The sequence below is a fragment of the Pinus tabuliformis genome, chromosome 7 (genome assembly GCF_031772625.1).
Source record: "Pinus tabuliformis cultivar Carrire ecotype Pingquan chromosome 7, CPIR1, whole genome shotgun sequence".
Lineage (NCBI taxonomy): Eukaryota > Viridiplantae > Streptophyta > Pinopsida > Pinales > Pinaceae > Pinus > Pinus tabuliformis.
This window is the reverse complement of record NC_142293.1, coordinates 1,308,438,858-1,308,463,123: the sequence shown is the minus strand read 5'-3', so window position 1 is coordinate 1,308,463,123 and position 24,266 is coordinate 1,308,438,858. Positions and strand designations below refer to the sequence as shown.

Here is a 24,266-nt window from a genome sequence, read left to right as displayed (position 1 = left end):
GCTTGCTGAAGTTCTAATTTTGACTTTGACCTCTTCATACAACTTATGCACAACTGCTCTCAAATGCCTAGGAACCCCAAGTTCCTCCATTTTGTGCCAAAACTTATCTCTAGGAACCATGTCAAAGGATTTTTTCAAATCAACAAAGCAACAAAAGGCTTCTTCCTTTTTCTCCCAAACTTTTTCAACGATGTGTCTTAAAGTTATACCATGATCAAATGTGGAATGTTTAGGTCTAAAACCTGCTTGCCCTTTAGCACATTTATCTATTTCTTCAGCCCACTTGCTGATTTTATTTTCTAGCATGCTTCCAAATAACTTAGCAAAAAAAGGGTTTACCATTATGGTCCTATAATTGTAGGGATTATTGACATCACCACTCCTGAAAAGAGGTATTGCCAGACTAGTTGTCCAATCTGTAGGGAACCCCTGTTGTATGATGTTGTTGAAATTTTTTGTAATGTGAAGTGCAAGAATTTTTAAGCCCAACTTTAGATACTCTGCTTGGAGTTTAGCTAAGTTTTTTGCTTTTCTAGCACCCAACTTCTTGATACCCATCTCTGCCTCTTGCATTGTGAAGAGTTAAACATCAATGTTGACCAAGGGAGGAGCGTCAACCTTGGGATTCTGCTCATAAAGTTGTCATGCATAATCGAACCATTTAGTAGTTGTAATACTATTTCCAATTTGCATCTTTCTCAGTTGGAGCTCCTTCCAAAATAATTTGGGGTTATTTTTCCCAAGGAAGATTAGTTCTTCCCTCCTTGAAACCATGAAATCAACCTTTTCCTTTCTTAATATCTGATTGTAATCTTTGAGCTTTATGTTATCCTTGTTTGACTCTTACCACATTCTCCTTGCCTTTTTGCATTCCTCGTCAAACCAAGCATTAACCAAAAAGCAATTTGTTTCAGACTTCTTAATTTGTGCTCTTTTGCACTCTGCAAGTATGCTTTGTATTAAATGTGTTAATTAGTGACTATGAAGGCCATGAATTGGGCTTTTCTCCTTCTCAAAGAGCCTCTCTAGTGTTATTTTGAAGGTATTACAATTTTTTGGAGTCAAAATAATTCTACCCTTTGGGAGGTTCTGTTGAACACACTGAGTTTCTGACCTTAACTGCTTCTTTCTAGTCCAATAGAAACTTAAATGAATTTGCTTGTGATCTGATTTTAAGTCCCAAAGCTGAGCTCCAATCAAAACTTCCTCTATTTTCTCACACAAACCATGTGAGCAAATTACATAATCTATTACACTTGCTCCATTGTAAGTATTGCAAGTGAAATTACCAAACTTTTCCCATCTAGTCAAACCATTACAAATGACTAAATCAAAAGCCCCACATAGAGTAACTAATCGTTCACCAAAGAGATTGCAACCCTTGTCCTCTAAAAGTCTTTCCCACTGATGATTAGTCTCTTCTGTAAGCGAGATAAGGTCACAATTTTCTTTACAACAAAGAATGCTAGCTTGCTCACTTGCAGTCCTAGCATTGAAATCACCCACTATAAGGACCTCACCTAGCTGAGAATATGTTGCAATATTTTCCTTTAAGGCTGCAAAGGGATCTTTGTGGTCAAGCCCTTTACTTTTGTAGTTTTTTGAAACTTGCAATTCAAAATAACATGCTGCAATTCTGATGTGATTTCCATTTTCTAATATTTTAAACTAAACAAATTGTTTATTTGAGTCTTTTTTTTTCTAATTGAATGAAATGACCATTTTTTTCCCTCACTAATACCATGATACCTCCGTGTCCTTTGCCATTCCCTGTTGCCTTGTTCCATATTGCCATCTTCTAGCACCCTTCAAACAAATGTGTTTTGCACCCTTCATGCTCATGTGTTTCTAGGAGGCAAATTATGTCTCTATCTTCTGCAATAGGCCCTAACCCAGGTCCTCGTCTCCATGGGTAACCTCTGCAGTTCCAACAAACCAATATTAAGGAAACCTGGGTATGACTTGATTACTATTTGTTTTGACATGCAAGACTCACAATTGAGTCTTTGTTCTTGCTTTCCCATACTGACCTTGCTTCCTGATTTCCTGCTAAAGAGTTTGTTGCCTCTTCTTTATTACCATCTTGTTGCTATGTTTTGGAAGGAGGTCCAAATCACGCTATCACAACTTTACCTTTATAAATTCAAGTTTTCTTTCCCTCATCTCTTGCTGCCCTAACCTTTGACATTTCCTCCCTCCTTTCCTCTTGTTGTCTTACAGTTAAATATTCTTCTAGAAAAAAGTGAGAACCCATCAAGAGTTGATTCTTGCTTAGAATGATATATTTATCATACAAGCTAGGCATGATGACTTTTATGGGCCTGATTCTCTCACCGTTAAACTTACCCACTCTCCATGCTTGGCATATCTGTCTTGCCATAACAACTTGCCTTTCAAGAAGTCCCTTGCAAGGTCAATAGTACATTCATTTTTCCCATAGTCTTTCACCCCTTTAATAATTATGTTTGCTGCTCTATCTCGCCTTTCCTTGCTTTCTCTATTTTGCATGTTGCTAACCTGAATGTTTGCTTCTCCTTCCCTATTAGTAGAATTGCTAACAACTTGAGCCCAAGTTTTGGAAACTTTTGTGGAACCTCCTTTCCTTTCTTCTCTTACTTTGTCTTCATGGTTGTCTATTTAGGCAAACACTTTCCCTTTATCCTAGGATGGTTTCGCATTCACTACCTCTACACTTTCCACTACAAATTTCTTCATGTTTTGCACATCCACCTTCATGCGTTGCCATTCTATCTTCCCTACCAGACGAGCTTCCTATAACAATGCTACTTGCTCCTTCAAAACTTTATTGCTTTATGCTAAATCCTAGTTTTCAACTATTATCATATGAATTTTATGATCTCTTTTCTGCGCTTTAGCTTCTAAAACTTCCAACCTCTTCCAAGCTTTAGCTGATGAGACAATTTTCGCTTGTCCTAGATCATTTTTTTCCACGAGTTCTAAATTTTTTTGTCCCATTGTCCTCTTTCATCAAATGTCTCTAAAAATATATAAAAAATATTAAAAAATTATAAAAAAAAAATTTGAAAAATTATAAAAAAAAAAACTTAAGAATGCAAGTAATCTAGAGCAATAAAAAAATAAAAACAATTTTTAAAACTATTAAGAAGATTATAATATATATATGAAAATGACAAAATTAAAATATAACAACACTTCCTTCGTTGGAGAACGATGCAAAACCATATTAAATATCGTAAAGTGACACTACAAAAATGGACCCTTTGGTTGGTCTTTCTTATTTATCAAAGTAATCTCTCACTTTCCCCGCACCTCCCCGAGCAGAGCAGAGTGAATGAATCTCAGCTGATCTCCATAATAATCTACTGAATCAACGACTTAATCTTTTGCTGCTGATATAGGTACGCCTGGACAGGTTCCTGATTCAAAGCTTCTTCCTGGAGGAAGTTCTAGAGATTATAAATCGGCTTCATATATGGAATCCAGACCTGTGGGCTGATGTCGGCTTCTCTTTTTGAGAAAAGAATGGTTAAAGGCCGGTGTTGTAATCCGGGTTTCAGGTTTTGATACTAGGCCCTAGTAGATACCATTGGACGATTTTATGTTCGTTCGGACATTCGTACCCGTTTGAACGCCCGTCGATTCGTCTGAAATGGCTGAGAATGTACCAGACGAAGCTTTCAGCAGCGCCGAAGTCAATGGCAGCGATGGGGAAACCCCAACATTAAATCAAGAGAAGAAGCACGCAGCAATGCTCAAACACCTCGCAGATCTGAATGATGCCCGTCTTCAGCAATCCCAATCACGTAAAATCGAAACCCTGTCTGCCCCTGTATTTGAATCGGTTGATTTGTTTCTCAAAGGTTTCTCCGAGATCAAACAGAAAATCCAAAAACGGATAGATGAATTTCACGAAGAAACAAACTCTCAAGAAAAAACCCTTCTGAAATCGTGTTTAGAAACCTTAGCTTTAGATATCAATGGCCTTGAAAAGCTGGTTGCTGTGAATTCATATTTCTTGCCCTCATATGAAGTACGGAGTGCACAGAACGCCATTGCAGAGCTGAAGGAGCAATTGGATAATTTGAATTCTCAGCTTCTACCGAAAAAGAAATTTACTTTCAAAAACAAGGTCACTAAAAAGAACCCTGAAGCCATTCAAAAGCCTGAAAGTGCAGTAAGAAAAGTGAACGATGATAATGCTGTCACTCTCCGAAAAGACAACTATTGTGCTCCTGGTTTCCGAAACAAGGAAGGAATGGTTCTGGTTAATGATCTGGATGCTTCTAAAGATGGGGATTTTGCGTTATCAGACTTGGTGAATTGTAAAATTTATCTGCGGGGTCGGTTGAGGGCACTGTTTATTCATAGAGTGAAGGGCTGTCAAGTGTTTGCAGGGCCCGTTATGGGTTCTGTACTTATAGAATCAGCGGAGAATTGCGTGTTCATGCTTGCATCTCATCAGATTAGGATCCACCAGACTACAAATACAGACTTTTATCTTAGGGTTCGTAGCAGACCGATAGTTGAGTATACCAATAGAGTCAGGTTTGCTCCTTATGCACTTTTTTACCGAGGGATCGAGGAGGAGTTGCAACAGTCAGATCTTAAGGATGAAACTGGAATGTGGTCTAATGTTGATGACTTTCGATGGTTGCGAGCCGTGGCATCACCCAACTGGAGTGTTCTTCCAGAGGATGATCGGTTGCCTCTCGTAGACATTTCTGATTTGAAGGCAGAGGAAGATGCAGTGTCTGGCAAGCATATATAGCTATTTTGGAACATATATAACTATTTTATCCTACTGTAGTGGTCAGTGGAAATTGACCATCTTATTTGGTAAAATCACTATAAAATATTGTCAAAACATTCCTTTAAATGAAAAGGGAAGCATTTAATTTTGTATCCCCTTCATGCACATTGCTGGTTACATGACTTAGTGGATTATCAATGCTTCAATTTTTTAGATCAAAATTTGTTACGGCTTTGTTACTTGCATGCCTTGAATCAAGTATTGAGATATGGAAATTCTAACAAGCTGGAGTGAATTCTGCATTGAGCTAATTTATCTTTTGAGCTTCATTTGATGCATCCATTACTAATGATAAGATTGATCATTGAATATTCTTACTGCACATTTTTCCCCTTCATTGTTGCAATGCTATATTAATATAGCGTGAGCACTTATTATTACCAACAGAAACTGCTAATTAATATGGATTCATTAACTCGTCTATTTTTTTTTGGGGCATTGGCACTCACTCTTGCTTATCCGTGCCTTTGCAAAGCACTTTGGTTATAATCTTTTTATGATATCAATGCTTCTTTCGATGCTTAAGTCTCCTTTTTTATTTCCATAGAAAAACAAATCTTTATATTAATGTTTCCAAGATAGAAATCAAATATACATTGAACATTCCTTCTTGGATCGGTTACTTATCATGACCACCTGTTCATATATGAGCAAAAGAGATGCTAAATGTACTTATTACAGTCTTCCTACAAAAGTCAAAAAGCATTACAGCTTATCCTGGAAGCTTATACTAACTTTCAGTACCTTACATACATTCATAAATTTGTCCTCCATAGTGCTAATATCATCAAAACATTTGTACAAGGATTTCTCAGATTTTGAAATGAGAGAACCTTCTCTGTACTCATGTACAAGTAGAGTACCCTCTTGCATAATAGCTTTTTTCATATCTGCTCGTGTATTGAATTCAAAATAAACATGAGTAAATGGGATAAACTCAAAAGTGGCCTTTACCTCGTTCACTTGTTTCATAACAGCAATTAGGCCCAGATTCCTAGTGCTTCACTGTTGATTTGCCCAATCTATCATAAGTTTTGTGTTTCCAAAGACTTAGAGATGCTTCAAACCTCTCTCCTCTGCATCTTTTATCAATACTCTTAGAGCATAAAGTTCCCCCCTGTTGTTAGTTCCTTTCCCAGCAACATACTTTAAATGAAAATGATTATTTGAATATAAGAAAGAACAGCCCCAGCACAACATATACCTGGTTCTCGTTGACTTGCACTGTCAAAAAAGCCCCTAAGGTTTTATGTTCAATACTTGGCATCAGTAAGGCTCTGAGAGGCTGATATTTTGGGATGGTCTTATTGCTATCCATTGCCAATCTGATCCTGCGGGCTACCTGGGCAGGGGTAAAGATCAGTTCCTGGAAAGTCATCTGGTTCCAGGTCCACAAAATTCCATATATGAACAAACAAGGAAGTGCTTTGAAATCTTTAACCGCCTTATCTGTCAACCAGTGTAGGAGACAGTCACTAAGGGACTTCTTGTTCTATTTGATTGAGCTCACTAGGGCCCTGGTAATTTCTTTCCATACTGTCCTGGGAGTTAGCCTCCCTAAGGGAAAATATCCCAACTTCATGTAGCCTTAACAACAAATCAGATGGTTTATGATTACCTTTAACCCTGATCCAGGGGTTGTCTCCTATCTGAACCTTTCTTCTGTTCTCAACATGCCAAACTGCCCAATTTCCTATTAAAGGAAATGCCTGTTCCATTGCTTTCCAAAGTATTGAAACCCCGACATGAACTGTCTTTGGCAGTTATCCCTTTTAAATATTTAGTTATCAACACTCTTCTCCATGGGCCATCAATACAAACCATTCTCCAAATGCGTTTTGCTGCAAGTGCAATGTTGAATAAGTAAATAGTTTTTAAACCTCAGCCCCCTGATTCCTTAGGTGGGGCTATTACTGACCACTTGGCCAGAGCTATTCCTTCTTTTGCCCTCCTTCCAGTCCACAAAAACTAAAGCACTTTTCTCTTATTTTGGTTAAAATGCCTTTTGAAATTGTTGCAAGGGTCATCCAATCAAGAGGTATACTCTCCAACAAAGACTTGTTCAAGACCAATCTCCCACCATGAGACAGCCATGTATTGCACCAATCTGACATTCTGGCTTCAAGCTTGTTATAGAGCCAAATCTAGTCATCATAGTGATAATTGTTGGGCTTTAGCTTAAATCCTAAATATTTTACCCCTTGTTCCATGTGAACACTTCATTTGAAGAAGAGAGTCTGCCTGGATCTTCACATTATCAGCCAATTAATTAACCAGCATTACAGATATGTCGATGTTAATTACCATTCTATTAGCTTTACAATAGATATCAACAGTTATCTTTTTTTCTCCAATTCCCTTTTTCATTGGTCAAAAATCATTATGTCAGCTACAAACAGTAGATGGGTGATATAAACAGAGTTTGAAATTCTGAACCCTTTCAAATCACCTTTCCTTTTTTGCATCCTTAAATATTGTGTTCAAACCCTCTGCCACTAGGAGGAAAAGAAAAAGGGATAAGTGGCACCTTTGTCTTAAGCCTCTTGTGGCATTGAAAAACCCTGATGGAGAGCCGTTAGTCATCACAGCCAAAGAAACTGAGTCCAGGCATCCCATAATCGAATTTACAGTCTATAGATTCATACCCACACGCAGAAGCAATAATCTAAGAAACCTCCAATTCACTCTGTCACAAGCCTTGGTCAGATCACTCTTTAGTATTGCTGCTGACAGTTTTCAAGTTTTGATAGAACACATTCCTTCTTGAGCAATTCCTACTGCATAATGAATTTTGCGGTTGTTAAGAAACCCAAACTGTTCCTTAGAGACAATCCCTGACAAAATAGACTTCAATCTGTTAGCAATAGTTTTAGAGATAAGATTGTATGTCAAATTGCATAAATAAATCGGCCTAAAGTCATCAAATGGATCAAGATTTTGTTTATTGGGTATCAGGGCTATAAAGGTGGAATTGAGAGCCCCCAACACTTCTCTAGACATCATGAACTCTTCAATGACTTGAACCATATCTTGCTCTAAAAGTTCCATGAACCCCAAATAAAATTCCACTGACATACCGTTGAGAGCAGGAATTTTTCCTTTTTTAAAGGAGGCCAAAACAGCTTTTGCTTCTGAGCTTGTAATCTTTTCATTTAGGGCCTTATTCATTTCTTCAACAAGGCAGGGAAAAATTCTTATAATTTTCACAATTTCAACTATGTTGGGCTCCTCAGTATCCCTTAGAAGGGATCTGAAGTGTAATTTGCTTGCCTATGCAATTTCTTTGAAGGACCTGGCCTTGTAACCACCTGGTGCATGATTTCCCAAATGGTATTAATCTGCTTTCTATGGTTAGCATAGTTGTGAAAGAATTTTATGTTGATGTCTCCATCCTTCATCCACAGTACTCTATTCTTAAGTCTCCAAATGGCTTCCTCCATGTCTAGTAAATCCTTACTTTTTCCTTAATTTACTTCAGGGAATTTGCCTCTTCATCTGAGAAAATGCCTGCGCCATTGTTTTCAAAAAGAGTTTCTATGCCATCTACCTCCTTTAGCTCTTTACGAGACTTTTTGGCTAGGTTTTTTGCCAGCTCTTCATTATACCTTTAATTCCTTTGAGCTTGTCTGCAAAATGCTTCATGGGAAACACTCCCCTTGTGAATCATAGGGATTCCAATTCTTTGTGACTAAATCCTTAAATTCCTCATCTAAAAGATATGCATGATAAAATTTCATAGGACTAGGAGGTTTCAAGTCTGCTGGACCTAAATTTAAGATAATATGAAGATGATTTGACATAACCCCTGATACTACTCAATAATTGATTTTTATATTATCATTAAGAAAGGACTCTGCTATCAAAAACTGGTCCAATCTTTTTGAAAATTTTTAAACCTCTTCTGGGATTTCTCCAAGTTGAAACTATTTTGACAGATTCCATATCAACTAAATGCATAATTCTCAAAAATCTGCGAAAAGAAGTCTCAAGACGGTCTCTCCTAGCAACCTCCCCCCATATTTCTCTCGTATTAGAAGTTAGGTTCAAATCTCCTCCTAAGATCACATTGGTGTCATTCAAATAACTGGAGTCTACCATAGCTTCCGAAAAGGACATTCTCTCCCCATATGGACTGTAAACATTTATCATCCTGAGGGATTTATCCAGCTTCTTTGAATACTGATTCATTACAATTGCTGAGTTCAAGTCTGGAAAAGAGATGGAAACAAAATTAGGGTTCTGTCCTGTTAAAATTGGCAACTAGGGCCAAACTCCATGTGGGTCATCTTATTAATGGCAGCTGATATTTTTCTTGGATCCCTCTCATCGAGAGGTGTAGGATTGATCTAAAGATCATCCGATTCCGATAAGTATTCATGCAGATGTGAATTTATTTGTGTTATGGGACAATTCGTCAAGGTCGGCCAGCAACCAAATAAACCCCACATGTGCTCAACGTTTTAGTATAAATAGAGGTGCCTTGAAAGTCATTTGGACACACTCACTTGGGATCTCTTCCTCTCTACTTGTCTTTGGGTTTTAGTAGGAGGAGAGATCCTAAGGGATAATGCTGCCCTAATGGAGAAAGGTTCTACGCTATCTAGAGGGAGTGCCCTAGGCTCTACGCTGCCCTAATGAAGAAGCCCTAATCAGCCTTAACGCAGTCATGGAGGAGACTACTATAGCGCAGCAAGGAGAAGTTCTAAACTGCCCTCAACGCTGGTCTAGAAGAGACCTAAGCTGCTGTCCTAAAGAAGAGACCTAGCCCTAGCCGTAGATCTAAATGGAGCCACAAACAAGCCCTAGCCGCAGTCATGATAAAAGCCCTAGCTGCAGGTGGAAAGGAGACTCAGCCGCAGATGGAGGAGAGCTCTAGCAGCAGTTAAGGTAGAGGTCTAGCCGCAGTTAAAGAAGGCCTAAATCCGCAGTTAAAGGAGGCCTAAATCCGCAGTTAAAGGAGGCCTAAGTCCACAGTAAAGAGAGGCCAGATTCATAGCAATTGAGGAGACCTATACACAGCTAGAAAAGGAGACCTAGCCACGTAAGAAGGACCCTATATGTGTTGTAGGTGACAACATGGAAATCTATGTGTGCTGTAGGTGTTACAGTGGGACAACAATATAGCTGTACATGATGCAATACATGGACAACAAGTACATGAAACAGTGCATGAAGTAGCAAGGTACAACATGTCTAGATGGGACAACTAGTACATGGAGCAGCAAGGTACAACATGTCTAGATGGGACAGGTAGTACATGGAGCAGCAAGGTACAACATGTCTAAATGGGACAGCCAGTGCGTGGTGCACCGTGCAGCAAAGTGCAACAATGGTACTTGGGACAACAATGAAGCTTGATGGAGCAATCAAATGGGACAACAGTGTGGCAAACATGGAATGGCAATGTCACTAATAGTGGGACAACAGTGGTAGCATAAGGTGCAGTAGTATGATGTGTACAACATGGTCATGAGGTCCAGCAATGTGATGATGGGTGCAACATGATGCAACACGATGAGGTGCAACATGATGACGAGATGCAACACAATGATAGGTGAAGGAGTCACCTTGGAGAATCAGTTGAAGCAACATGTCTTCAACTGATCTCATGTAGAGATGATCTATTCTCTTATCTAGAAAGTCTAAGCGTTGACTTCTGTTGTAAATGTATTCTCTCTCTCTCTGCTGAACTATTGAAGAACATATAAGAAGAATTGATCAAGGGTTTCCCCACATTGGGGTTTGTCCCTGGCTAGCGCCACGTCTTGTGTCCTCTTGTCTTGGCTTGCCTTTTGCGATTCATGTTTATGTTCTATCTGTAGTTTACTTTAATATTGATGTGATTGCTAAGCTGGAAAAGATATTGAGCTAGCTGTGAAAATTGAAATAAATTGCTCTAAGCATAGAACATACCTAAAATTAGCACGTCCCGTAATCAATCCTCCAAACTGACCAATAGCATTAACTGTACTAAAACTCCAATCTTTTAAAACAAAATAAAAGAAATCAAGGGCTTTTTGTCCGCTGCACATAGCTTCCTGGATATAACTAAATCAGTCTTATAAATATCAAACATTCTTGAGGGCCAGTTGTTTGTGGGCGCCCCCAACCTCTCTAGCATTATAGGAGAGAATGATCATTCGAGGACTTGGTTTTGGGCTTTCCCCACCTCAAAGGTGTTGATTTTAGGTATGTTCTATGCTTAGAGCAATTTATTTCAATTTTCATAGTTAGCTCAATATCTTTTCCAGATTAGCAATCACATCAGCATTAAAGTAAATTGCAGATAGAACATAAACATAAATCGCAGAAGACAAGCCAAGACAAGAGGACACAAGATGTGGCGCTAGCTAGGTACAAACCCCAATGTGGGGAAACCCTTGATCAATTCTTCTTATATGTTCTTCAATAGTTCAGCAGAGAGAGAGAGATAGTACGTTTACAACAGAAGTCAACACTTTGACTTATCTAGATAAGAGCATAGATCATCTCTAAGAAGATGATACATGAGATCAGTTGAAGACATGCTACTTCAATTGATTCTCCAAGGTGACTCCACCTATTGTTGTGTTGCATTTTGTCATCATGCTGCACCTCACCGCGCTGCACCATGCTTCACCCATCATCACTATGCTGCATCTCATCATGCTTCATTAATCGTGATTGTACCCATCACTGTATTGTATTATGTGCCATTGCTGCACCATGTTGCCATATTGACCTATGTGTTGGTTGCATCTTGCTTGCTTGTTGTCCCTAGCATGCTTGTTGTCCTTAGCATACTTGCTGTTGCATGCTAGCTGTAACATTGCATGCTTGGTGTATTTGCTGCTAAGTACCATACAACTGTCCCAATGTTAGTTAGTCGTCCCTTGCATGCTACTCTCCTTCGGAGACAGATGCTTTGGCAGTTCCGGCAGTTTTGGCTGTTCCCAGCAGTTCCCGACAGTTTCGGCAATTCCGGCAGTTCCGGCAGTTTCGACAATTCCGGCTATTCCCGACAGTTTCGATAGTTCTCGGCAATTTCGACAATTCCCGACAGTTCTAGCGATTCCAGCAATTCTCGACAGTTTCGGCTTCTCTCGACAGTTCCGACAGTTCCCGGCAGTTCTGACAATTTTGACTGTTCCTGGCAGTTCCAGTAGTTCTAGTGATTCTGGCAATTTCGGCAATTCCAACAGTTCCTGGCAGTTCCAACAATTTCGGCAATTCCAGCAATTCCCGGCAGTTCCAGCAGTTCCGGCTATTCCTGGCAGTTCTAGCTTTTCCCGGCAGTTCTGGCAGTTCCCAGCAGTTCCCGCATCTGCCCTCTGGATTAGGGCAGCGTTATCCCTTAGGATCTCTCCTCCTACTAAAACCCAAAGACAAGTAGAGGAAGAGATCCCAAGTGTGTTGAAACTTGAAATGACTTGAAGGCCACCTCTATTTATACTAAAACGTTGAGCACAAGTGGGGTTTATTTGGTTGCTCGCCGACCTTGATGAATTGTCTCATAACACAAATAAATTCATATCTCCGTGAATACTTATCTCAATTGGATGATCTTTAGATCAATCCTACACCTCTCGATGAGAGGGATCCAAGAAAAATATCAGCTTCCATTAATAAAATGACCTACATGGAGTTTGGCCCTAGTTGCCAATTTTAACACTCCCTCTCAACTAGGGAGAACTCCATCGGCTGATCCATATGTCCGACTGTACTATCTTTGCCATCAGTGCCCTGCACTGCTCTTCTTTGCTCTACTGAGTTTTGCTTTGCTCTGTTTAACCATGAAGAAGAAGAATTGATCGAGAATGTCTCATACCATTCTCTACTGACCTGAAGTCAGTTTCATCTGAAGAGAGTGTGTCACATCACTCTTACTGACCCGAAATCAGTTTTATTGATCTCAGATCAATATCACAAGAGAGTGTCTCAAACCACTCATACTGATCCCAGATCAGTTTCATTGATCCCAGATGAATGGAGGTCATCCTAGCATAGGGAGTACGGTAGATATATCGATGTGTCCATCAATAGTACTACTATGGTTCCTAACCCCATTTCCTTGCTCATTGGTCAGATGAGAGGTACTTCCCATGAGTCCCAGACTGCATGGGTAGGATGCCTCGACAGGAGAACTAATCATCCTGTCCATAGGAGAACGAATCATCCTGCCCCACAGTCGCCACGGGAGAACTAATCATCCCGGCCCACAGGAGAACTAATCATCCTGTTTCACAGTTGCCACAGGAGAGCTAATGATCCTGACCCACAGGAGAACTAATCATCCTGTTCCATAGTTGCCACGAGAGAACTAATCATCTCGGTCCACAGGAGAACTAATCATCTTGTTCCACAGTTGCCACGAGAGAACTAATCATCCCGATCCACAGGAGAACTAATCATCCTGTTCCACAGTCGCCACGGGGTATCACAGGGGAAGGTTGAACATGTCATCTTGTACATAGCACACCACCAGGGGAGGGTGAGTCACCCTGTGGTCGTATGTTGCTCCAGTAAGTACCCCAAGCCCCCCAGAGCTCCCAGAGCTCAATGCATGCAACATGCAGGACCCTTATAAGAAGGTCTCTCAACGACTCCAAGTCGTTCGGGAAAGTCATAGATTTGACCTTTCCCGAGGCTTTGACAAAATGTTTACGACCTGTACATCAGTCTCAATGTGATGGAGCCTCCTCGTTCATCGACTTACCATATCCCAGATAGGGCAGTATTTGATGTCTATCTACTGGAGCAATCATCGAATACGGGATTCCTCAATAATCGAATCCCCCTCTGGTTGTCACAGAGAATCACAGTGGTATTCATCATGTGTACAAGCTGCTCACTTAAGAGCTTTTGCAACCATGCAGCTTCACACGAGATCATACTCGTACCTATGTATTCGGTCTTGGCGGTGCTTATAGCAATCGACTTCTGCTTCCTGCTCTTCCATGATATCGAAGCAGAATCCAAAGAGAACCAGCACTGAGAAGTGCTCTAGTGATCCTCCACACTGCTTGCCTAGTCAGCATTCGAATAATCATGTTGTTTCATATTTACCACAATGTATCTCAATCCATGAGAGATTGTGCCCCGAAGATATCTCAGAAGATTCTTGGCACCAATCCAGTGAGGCTCAACCAAATATGAGGTCACCATGCTAACTGCAAAACATATGTTTGGACGGAAGTTCACCAAGAAGATCAACACGAATGAGTTTAAGAAACTCAGAGGCATTTCCCAAATCTAGTCCGACATCACTACCATATAACTTCAGAAAGTTAAGATCCTCGAGGTAGTCACGGGCTTGTAGTTTACCATTCCACATCCGGAATCCAACTCACTCTTATTTCTGCAAGTGAGAGGGTCTGCACATGTTTGAAATAGGTCGTCCTCAGAAGGTGTTGGTATGAGAGGTCTATCATCCACAACCTTCAAACAATGGTTTGGATCGGCTTCACTCTTAGTGAATTTCAGCTTCATCTGACAGCGATCAATCCTCTCATACTACGCCCTGGGAATTTTGCTTCAAGGCGTAGAGGGATTTCTTCCACCTGTATACGTGAGATTCCTGATCATGAATCTCAAACCCCTTGGGTTGTTCCAAACTTGTGGACCTGCTACATGAGGGGAATGGTCCCCTTGTAAGATTTTCCTTCGGTACATCTCGAGCATGTACTTTCATGCTCTTTTTGAATTCAGGCATCCCTATCACCATCTGACTCACAGACCTCCGGTGCTATGTGTCAATGGACATGGTCCCCAGTGGACTTCCTACAACTTGATACAACCCTGAACTCAAAAACATATTTGAAAATTCTATTTTCAAACACGTACCTTTCCATCGATGAGTGCCACCCTGTAACCTTTGACTTCCATTGCCGAAATGGACACCAGGTTCTTCTTGCGATCAGGTACATAAAAGAGATTCTGTAAATGAATCGAGTTACCCTCATTCAATTGAGGGGTAACATTCCCTACACCCTTTCCAGGATAGGTGGCATTGGCTCCAAGTATAATCCCATGATTGTTTTCATCTCTACCAAATTAGAGAGTGCACCCTACTATCCGATGAAGTGCCTTGAAGCACTACAATCAATAAGCCAGATTCTCAAAGAATCTGAAGGTGAGGGCCAATACAAGATAATGCTTCTTTATCTTATCAAAAACAACATTTGATTCTTCATACCTGGGGTTCCTTGCTTTCTTTGAAGAGTCGAAGAGTCGGCCATTTCCTTGATGACCTGCATTACCTCTCATTCCTTTGATCATTGAAGATTTCCCTGGAATGATTGTTATCTTCATCAAGAGATGTGTCTCTGCCATTCGGACACTCCTTTGCATAATGGCTGAACTTTTTGCAACCAAGGCGTCTGCCTTTCCTTCCACCCTTAGATCCGGACTCCTAAGTGATCTTTAGGTAGGCCATCAGAAACGTCTGCTGCGCCATTTTGATAATATTCTTTGCTTCGACTTCACCCTCAGTGAATTTGAAGAGGGATGAGGAATCCACTGATCCTTTTGTCCTTTCCCTACTGTCTTCGGTGATTGCTCTCTCACTCTTGCTTGGGCATTGTCTTCACCTCAACTCTGATACCATGTTGATTTTAGGTATGTTTTATGCTTAGAGCAATTTTTTTCAATTTTCACAGTTAGCTCAATATCTTTTCCAGATTAGCAATCACATCAGCATTAAAGTAAACTGCAAATAGAACATAAACATAAATTGCAGAAGACAAGCCAAGACAAGAGGACACAAGATGTGGCGCTATCCAGGGACAAACCCCAATGTGGGGAAACCCTTGATCAATTCTTCTTATATGTTCTTCAATAGTTCAACAGAGAGAGAGAGATGGTACGTTTACAACAGAAGTCAACACTTTGACTTATCTAGATAAGAGCATAGATCATCTCTAAGAAGATGATACATGAGATCAGTTGAAGACATGCTGCTTCAACTGATTCTCCAAGGTGACTCCTTCACCTATTGTTGTGCTGCATTTCGTCATCATGCTGCACCTCACCGCGCTGCACCATGCTGCACCCATCATCACTATGCTGCATCTCATCACGCTTCATTAATCATGACTGTACCCATCACTGTATTGCATTATGTGCCATTGTTGCACCATGTTGCCATATTGACCTATGTGTTGGCTGCATCTTGCTTGCTTGTTGTCCCTAGCATGCTTGTTGTCCTTAGCATGCTTGTTATTGGATGCTAGCTGTAACATTGCATGCTTGGTGTATTTGTTGCTAAGTACCATACAATTGTCCCAATGTTAGTTAATTGTCCCTTGCATGCTACTCTCCTTCGGAGGCAGATGCTCTGGCGGTTCCTGCAGTTCCCAATAGTTTCGGTAGTTCCCGACAGTTCTGGTAGTTCCCGACAGTTCCGGCAGTTTCGACAATTCCGGCAATTCTGACAATTCCTGCTATTTCCGACAGTTCCAGCAGTTCCTGACAATTCCGGTAGTTCCGGCAATTCCGGCAATTCCCGGCAGTTCCGGCAGTTTCGACTGTTCTCGGCAATTCCGGTAGTTCCAGTAATTTCGGCAGTTCCAACAATTCCGGCAATTCTCGGTAGTTTCGGCAGTTTCGACAATTCCGGCAATTTCGGCAATTCTGACAATTCCCAGTAGTTCCGGCTATTTCCGACAGTTCCGGCATCTGCCCTTTGGATTATGGCAGCGTTATCCCTTCGGATCTCTCCTCCTACTAAAACCCAAAGACAAGTAGAGAGGAAGAGATCCCAAGTGTGTTGAAATGACTTGAAGGCCACCTCTATTTATACGAAAACGTTGAGCACAAGTGGGGTTTATTTGGTTGCGGGCTGACCTTGACAAATTGTCCCATAACACAAATAAATTCATATCTCCGTGAATACTTATTGGAATCGGATGCTCTTTAGATCAATCTTACACCTCTCGATGAGAGGGATCCAAGAAAAATATCAGCTTCCATTAATAAAATGACCCACATGGAGTTTGGCCCTAGTTGCCAATTTTAACACAAGGGCTCCATTAATGGTGACTTGCTTTCCTTCATGAACCTCTTTCTTTGCTTTGGACATACTTAAGCATCCTTTATTTGCACTTAAAGTTAGTTGCTTGCTCATGAAGCTATGGTTGAAATGTGAAGTTGCAAGGTCACAATGATGCTTCGGTTGATTTACACGTGTTGAATTACATCTCAAATATTAAGTCTCTATCTTGTTCATTACCTTTTGACAACGAGTTGAAAAGTTTTGGGATGTGTTTTTCCATTGTATCAGATAAATAACTTTTTGGTGAGGAAGCTTTCCTTCCCATCTCTTAAAGCAATTTTTGAAGATTGTTGTAGTGAGAATAAGTAAACTTTTGTCATTGTTGGATTCCCACAAGTTAATTGACTTATTGAACCCATGATTAGAGGTTGGTATCTCCAAAGTAGTGTAGACAAAAATATCCATGTCTCTGACCATTGCATATAAATAAAGAGAGAATATGAACAGTACTTTCAGTGGAAACACGTTAAAATGAATTTTATGCATCCATTAATGTTTTTGTGCAAAGGGACAAGCCCCTTCCCATTGTTGCTCTTTATACAAGATAAATACTCCAAGTATGGCTTTTTGATAGTTTCTGTGTTTAGAGAGCATGGACATTGGATGATAATTTAACATTGAGGGAAGACATCCACCCAAGCTTATTGTCACATTAGATGGTAATGTACTTCACACACTATATTAGAGGATTACATTAACGTGCCATAGGTGACTTTGTAGTGGTTTGATGAGGTGTGAAAACTTAGTTGACTACATTGGGAGGATTCAATTATTGTAGTATTTAGACTAGTAACACCTTGTTGATGGATTAAACAAATTGAGTTGAATTTAATGAATTGAACATTGTTTTAGTGCTCATGTCTTGTGATAATTTTTTTTTTTTTTTTGTTTTCTCGAAGGATCTTGAAATGTGGTTGAAGCCAAAAGGTGATAGTTATGTGAATTGTATTAAAGGATTTAAAATTTAAAAGGTTAAAAAAGTGGGTTATAATCATCATTACGATTAGCTGTATGACCATATGAAATCAAAAGAATTTTGTGTTGAGTTTCATGGTTTGTGCATGTAGCTTTAATCTTATTTGGAACATATGTCGCGATCAATAAATGGGGGACTTATAGCCCACTTGCTTTGCGAATATGGGTCCTTTGTGGAATTAATTTCTAGTTGTTAAAATTGGCAACTAGGGCCAAACTCCATGTGGGTTGTCTTATTTATGGCAGCTGATATTTTTCTTGGATCCCTCTCATTGAGAGGTGTAGGATTGATCTAAAGATCATCCGATTTTGATAAGTATTCATGGAGTTATGAATTTAATTGTGTTATAAGACAATTCGTCAAGGTCGGCCAGCAACCAAATAAACCCCACATGTGCTCAACGTTTTAGTATAAAAGGAGATGACTTGAGAGTCATTTCTCACACACACTTCTTGTGTTCTCTTCCTCTCCACTTGTCTTTGGGTTTTTGGTGGGAGGAAGAGATCCTAAGAATCTACGCAGCCCTAAGGAGAGGATGCCCTAGCTCAACACTGTCATAGAGAAGGCATGCCCTAGATCTAGATGCAAGCAATGAAGAGAAGGCTCTACGTCCTAATGTGGTAGCTTACATGGAGGGCAACTCTTATGGTGGACACAAGGCTATACACTGTCCAGATCAAAGCTGCCCTAAACGTTGTTCAACCATCCTAAACATTCTCCGTTTTAGCCAATGTTTTAAAACTTCGACTCCGACTCAATATCGACTCAGCCGGCTCGATTTCAATAACTCGGTTGTTGTAAAAAATACATTAAATATTTATTTTTTATTATTATAAAAAAACATAATTTTAAAGATTTTCATTCATGTTTCCAAATACACAGCATTAGAATATAGATAGAAGACAACATATGATCAAAGTAGGCTCATGTATATATCCATTATATCAAAATGGCACCCAGTGCACTGTCCAATACATACATGATGATGATATAGAGATCAAAACAAAAACACATAACCAAGGAGGCTAGAAATGGCCTCTACAACAAAAGTAAACTGTGACTAGTACTACTGGCTACTGCTAGAGGAGCCAAGATCATCTGGATCAACCTCTGGATCAGAGTCAGACAGGGGGCCCCATGGCTCCTCCTCCTCATCATCTCCAACTGCAACTGTAGAAGTGGTAGCACTAGCAGGCTGTGCAGCAGCTGCAAGCTGAGATAGACGAGATATGCGCTTCTGTTGTGGCTCCACAGAAGAAGCGCCTGCAACTGGAGGACTTGGGGCTGGCCCTGAGGCTAGTACAAGTGGATCAGGATCTGCATTCAACTGAACATTATGTTCGAGTGATGCCTCCACCTGTAAATCCAAATCAAGATCCTCATCAGAATCAAACTTTGCTGGATGACTCTCCACTACCCAATCTGATGTTGGATCAATGTCCTCCAAAACAATGGGATCTGAATCAGGGCTTTTGTTCAGCAATTGGTTGCGTCTGAGCCGGAGGTTGTATTGTACATAGACTAGATCATTTAACCGTTTTTGATCCAAACAATTTCTCTTCTTTGTGTGAATCCTCTCAAAGACGGACCAATTGCTCTCACACCCAGTAGCACTGCAAGTTTGACTTAAAATATGAATTGCAAACCTCTGCAATTCAGGGCAATGGCTACCAAAAGCCTCCCACCATTGTGCTGCAAAAAACATAGGAGTGTAATGAGTTAGCTCAACAAAATTACAAATTACATCCAACTTTCAAATTATAAATGATTTAACGAAATAAGTATTAAGAATTTGAAAATTGGAATTTTTGTTTGCCTGGCTCATTTGCTTCCCTTGCAATCTTTGCTAGGTTCTTCCCAAAGGTACCTGAGGCACTGCTGAAGGTTGTGGCTTGTCAGTGTATCTCCAGCTGATCACACTTCAATGGGATCATGCGATCAATGCGATCAATGCAGTCAATCAATCCATCTCTAACCTCACCCTTCAAAGCTCCTGTCGCCTTAGCTTTATAATGATACCGTGGGTTCAAAAAATACCCAGCCGCATGTATAGGGCGATGGAGTTGATTGTTCCATCTTTCATCAATTATTGCCCAAATGGGCCCATACTTAGCCACTTTATCCTTGTATGCCCTCTTTATTTGCTCCTTTGCTTGATCCATAGCCTCATAAATGAAGCCCATAGCCAATCTTTCCCCATCCACCAACCGCAACACCTTAACCAGTCGCTCAACAAGCTTCACAATCTCTGCTGCCTTTCTCCAAAATATTTCTTCATTAACTTTCTTTTTCAATTCTTTGCCTTACAGTTTGTGAGACCACTGGCTTTGATTCCATTTTTCACTGGAAAAAATCTTTTGCAAGTTTCTATGTTGTGAAAACATAGATTGCAATGTTAAAAAATGAGTAGCAAATCCTTGCCCCCTGTGTGTTTCCTCATCAGGCTCAAAATCCATGAATGGTTGTAGATAAATTTTGTTATGCTTTTGGCATGATCTACTGTGTTTTTGACCCAATCTAATTTGCCAATATCCTCAAGCATGAGGTCTATGCAATGTGCAGCACATGGGGTCCGAAAGATGGTTCTATGTTTTTCCTCTAACAATTTACCAGCAAGAACATAGTTAGAGGCATTATCTGTGATGACTTGAACAACATTAGCCACACCCACCTCCTCAACAACCTCATCCAATAGCTGAAACAACAATTGCCCGTCTTTTACCTTATCAGATGCATCAACTGATTTTAGAAACATGATTCCCTGTGGGCAGAAGATAAGAAAGTTTATGATGGTACGGTTTCTTTGATCAGTCCATCCATCTGACATGATGGTACATCCTGTTCTTGCCCATGAGTCCTTGAAATCTTTCAAATACTCATTAATGGAGGAAATTTCTTTCTGCAAACGATACCCCCTTACCTCATGCATAGTAGGGCTTTGGAAGCCTTTTCTAGCAGCGTGTATGGCATCAAACACAGGCTCATAATATGGTGAACGGGAAGCGTTGAAGGGGATATCAACATCATACCACCATCTAGCTATGTAAGCACAAGCAGTCTCCCTCAATTCTTTCTTCCAATGGTCATCTAAAGTGGGTTGCATATGACTTCTACTAGCTTGAGGACCATGTGCATTTGATGGAGAGGAGGGAGTGAAATAACTTTTGATATTCATATCATCCTTTTTCATTTTACCCTTTCCCTTTTCTTGAATAGACTCAAAAGAGGGAGGAACATATTGGAAGGGGTTGGATGCATCAGTGAAAGGGATAGAGGAAGAACCTTCAAAATCAAAATGGGGGTTGGTAGCCAACATTTTTGTATATTCCTCTTCCTCCCAATTTCAGCCTCTAACTCTTTTTGCCTAGCCTTATTTTCTTTAAACTTCTCAAAGCTGGCTAACAAATCCTTTCTAATCTCCCCAATTTCTGGTGAGGTACATGGAGTAATTTGGCCTCTAATCCGCGCCAAGTGTTGTTTCAGCCTATTAATGCCCCCAAGACCTTCTTTAATTTTCCTATGGCAAAATTTGCAATGCATTCGACTATCTACCATTTCAACATATGCCCAAGTAGCATCTTTCACTCTAGGTGCCATTTTTTGACTTGGAAATGAAAGCAAAAAATTTGAAAATGAAAACAAAAAAAAAACATTGATTCAATGTTCATTTCTTTCACAAAAAACACTCTTTAGGATTTCCAGATTTGCACATAAAATTTAATAAGCAAAAGCATATTTTTACAAGTGAAAAAAATACCTCCAGGCACAAATTGCCTCCTCAAACTTGCTCCAAGAAACCAACTCCTCAATGGCAAATGCTGCTCCAAATGGCTACCCAAGAAGCTCCTCACTCCAGCGACAATGCTTGCCCAAGACTCCTCATTGCTGCTCCAAAAACAAACTCAACAACTCTTCACAAACTCTCACTGAAATTTTCACTCAAATGCATGAGATGGATGTGAGAAAATGAGAGGGGTTGGGTGGGTTAAATAGGGTTTAGGAGAGGGGAATGGACCCCAAAGTCCACATAGGCGAAATAAGAACCGGTTTGGAGTCCCCCAAAATAACATTAAAAAACAAATCGCTGATTGACGGGTTTTACGGGCCACTGTTCCAACCCGGCCGAGTAGGTTCAGACTCGGCTGAGCCGGCGGGGTTAATACTGAGCCAACCGAGTTGTTAGACAACTCGACCGGCTTGGTATTAACTCGGCCGACCGAACTGAATCCAAGGTCGGGTCATTGCAGGAGGGCCTGGCTCGGACCAACTCGGCCGAGTCGGTTCCGAGTCGGCCGGTTTTGAAAATAGAGGTTTTAGCTGCAACAAAAAGAGGATAGAACAACGTGGGTTTTGGAGGCTGTTAAGAAGGCTGAGGAGATACTAGATAGCGTGATGAGGAGGAGATGAAGGAGGCCGAGCAATGGATTTATTTGAGGACTATTCTTTGTAACAGGTCGAGTAAAGGCATGACTAGGCCGCAACTAAGGCAACATTCCAACGAAGGTTTGAAGGGCTGTCTTAGGCCATCTCAGGTGACCAAATTATTGCAAGGAAGGGCAGCCACATTCACTGTATAGAGGACGGGCAAACCCTTAACCAGTTTGTTGCAAGTCTATGGAAGCTTGTTGTGAGGGCAGGGCGTGGACCTTGTAAAGGCTAGAACTGCCCAAGATTATTGTGAAGGGTCTCATCCCCACAAGGAAGGGCAGCTGCATCACCTTGGAGCAAATCTGGGCAGAAAAGAAGGTTGGCAAAGAGACTGTGATATGCCCTAACCAGACCTAAGTTGCAGCAAACAAATCAGACCTCAAAATAGTGAGCTAAGGTATGTTGTCTATGACATTTCTTGTAGGTGTTGAGGATTAGTTTGGACCAGATTGTTGGGCAGTCTATGGGAGCCAAATTGGTGGCTGTACATAGTGGTATGGTACATGGGGCAACTAGTATTTAGTGCAACAAGTTCATGGTGCTGCAATAGTATGGTATATGGGACAACAACAACAACAAGGTGCAACAAGCATAGTGCTGCAAGCACATTGGGACAACAATATGGTACTTGGTGCAGCAAGTAGCAACAATGGTGCAACAAGCACATGGGTGACAACATGGTGCAACAGTGGCACAAGGTACAACAGTGCTAAACATTGGGACAACAGTGCAGCATAAGGTGCAATAGTATGATGTGTACAACATGGTCATAAGGTCTAGCATTGTGATGATGGGTGCACCCTGGTGCAGTGAGGTGCAGCGTGATGATGAGATGCAACACAATGATAGGTGAAGGAGTCACCTTGGAGAATCAGTTGAAGCAACATGTCTTCAACTGATCTCATGTATTATCTTCTTAGAGATGATCTATGCTCTTATCTAGATAAGTCAAAGTGTTGACTTCTGTTGTAAATGTACTATCTCTCTCTCTCTCTCTACTGAACTATTGAAGAACAAATAAGAAAAATTGATCAAGGGTTTCCCCACATTAGGGTGTGTCCCTGGCTAGCGCCACATCTTGTGTCCTCTTGTCTTGGCTTGTCTTCTGCGATTTATGTTTATGTTCTATTTGCTGTTTACTTTAATGCTGATGTGATTGCTAATATGGAAAAGATATTGAGCTGACTATGAAAATTGAAATAAATTGTTCTAAGCATAGAACATACCTAAAATTAACATGGTATCAGAGCTGAGGTGAAGATAATGCCCAAGCAAGAGTGAAAGAGAAATCACCGAAGACAGTTGGGAAAGGATGAAAGGATCAATGGATTCCTCATCCCTCTTCAAATTCACCAAGGGTGAAGTCGACGCCGAGAATATTATCAGAATGGCGTAGGAGAATTTTCTGATGGCCTACCTAAAGATCACTTCAATGGGAAGTCCGAATCTAAGGGTGGAAGGAAAGGCAGATGGCTTGGTTGTAATAAGTTCGACCATTATGCGAAGGAGTGTCCGAGGTAGGGACACATCACTTGATGATGATAACAATCATTCCAGGGACATCTTCAATGATTAGAGGAATGACAAGTAATGCAGGTCATCAAGGAAACGACCGACTCTTCAGAGAAATCAAGGAACCCCAAGTATGAAGAATCAAATGTTGTTTCTGATAAGATAAAGAAGCGTTATCTTGTATTGGCCCTTCTCCTTCAGATTCTTTGGGAATCTGGCTTATTGATTGTAGTGCTTCAAGGCACTCCATCAGATAGAAGGGTGCTCTCTCTAATTTTGTAGAGATGGAAACAATCCTTGGATTATATTTGGAGTCGATGCCACGTATCTTGGAAAGGGTGTAGGGAATGTTACCCCTCAATTGAATAAGGGTAACTCGATTCATTTACAAAATCTCTTTTATGTACCTGATTGCAAGAAGAACCTGGTGTCCATTTCGGCAATGGAAGTCAAAGGTTACAAGGTTGCATTCATCAATGGAAAGGTACGTGTTTGAAAATGGAATTTTCTAAGATGCTTTTGAGTTC

General features: G+C 40.5%; 1 protein-coding gene across 1 annotated transcript; it reads left to right on the top strand.

The window, feature by feature from the left end:
- Window positions 1-3,241: 3,241 nt before the first annotated feature.
- LOC149252342 (tubulin-folding cofactor C-like) lies at window positions 3,242-4,909 on the top strand. The gene has a single exon (XM_089459663.1). It carries the CDS (start codon window positions 3,632-3,634, stop codon window positions 4,748-4,750), a length of 1,119 nt encoding a protein of 372 aa, XP_089315789.1. The 5' UTR covers window positions 3,242-3,631; the 3' UTR covers window positions 4,751-4,909.
- Window positions 4,910-24,266: the final 19,357 nt, after the last annotated feature.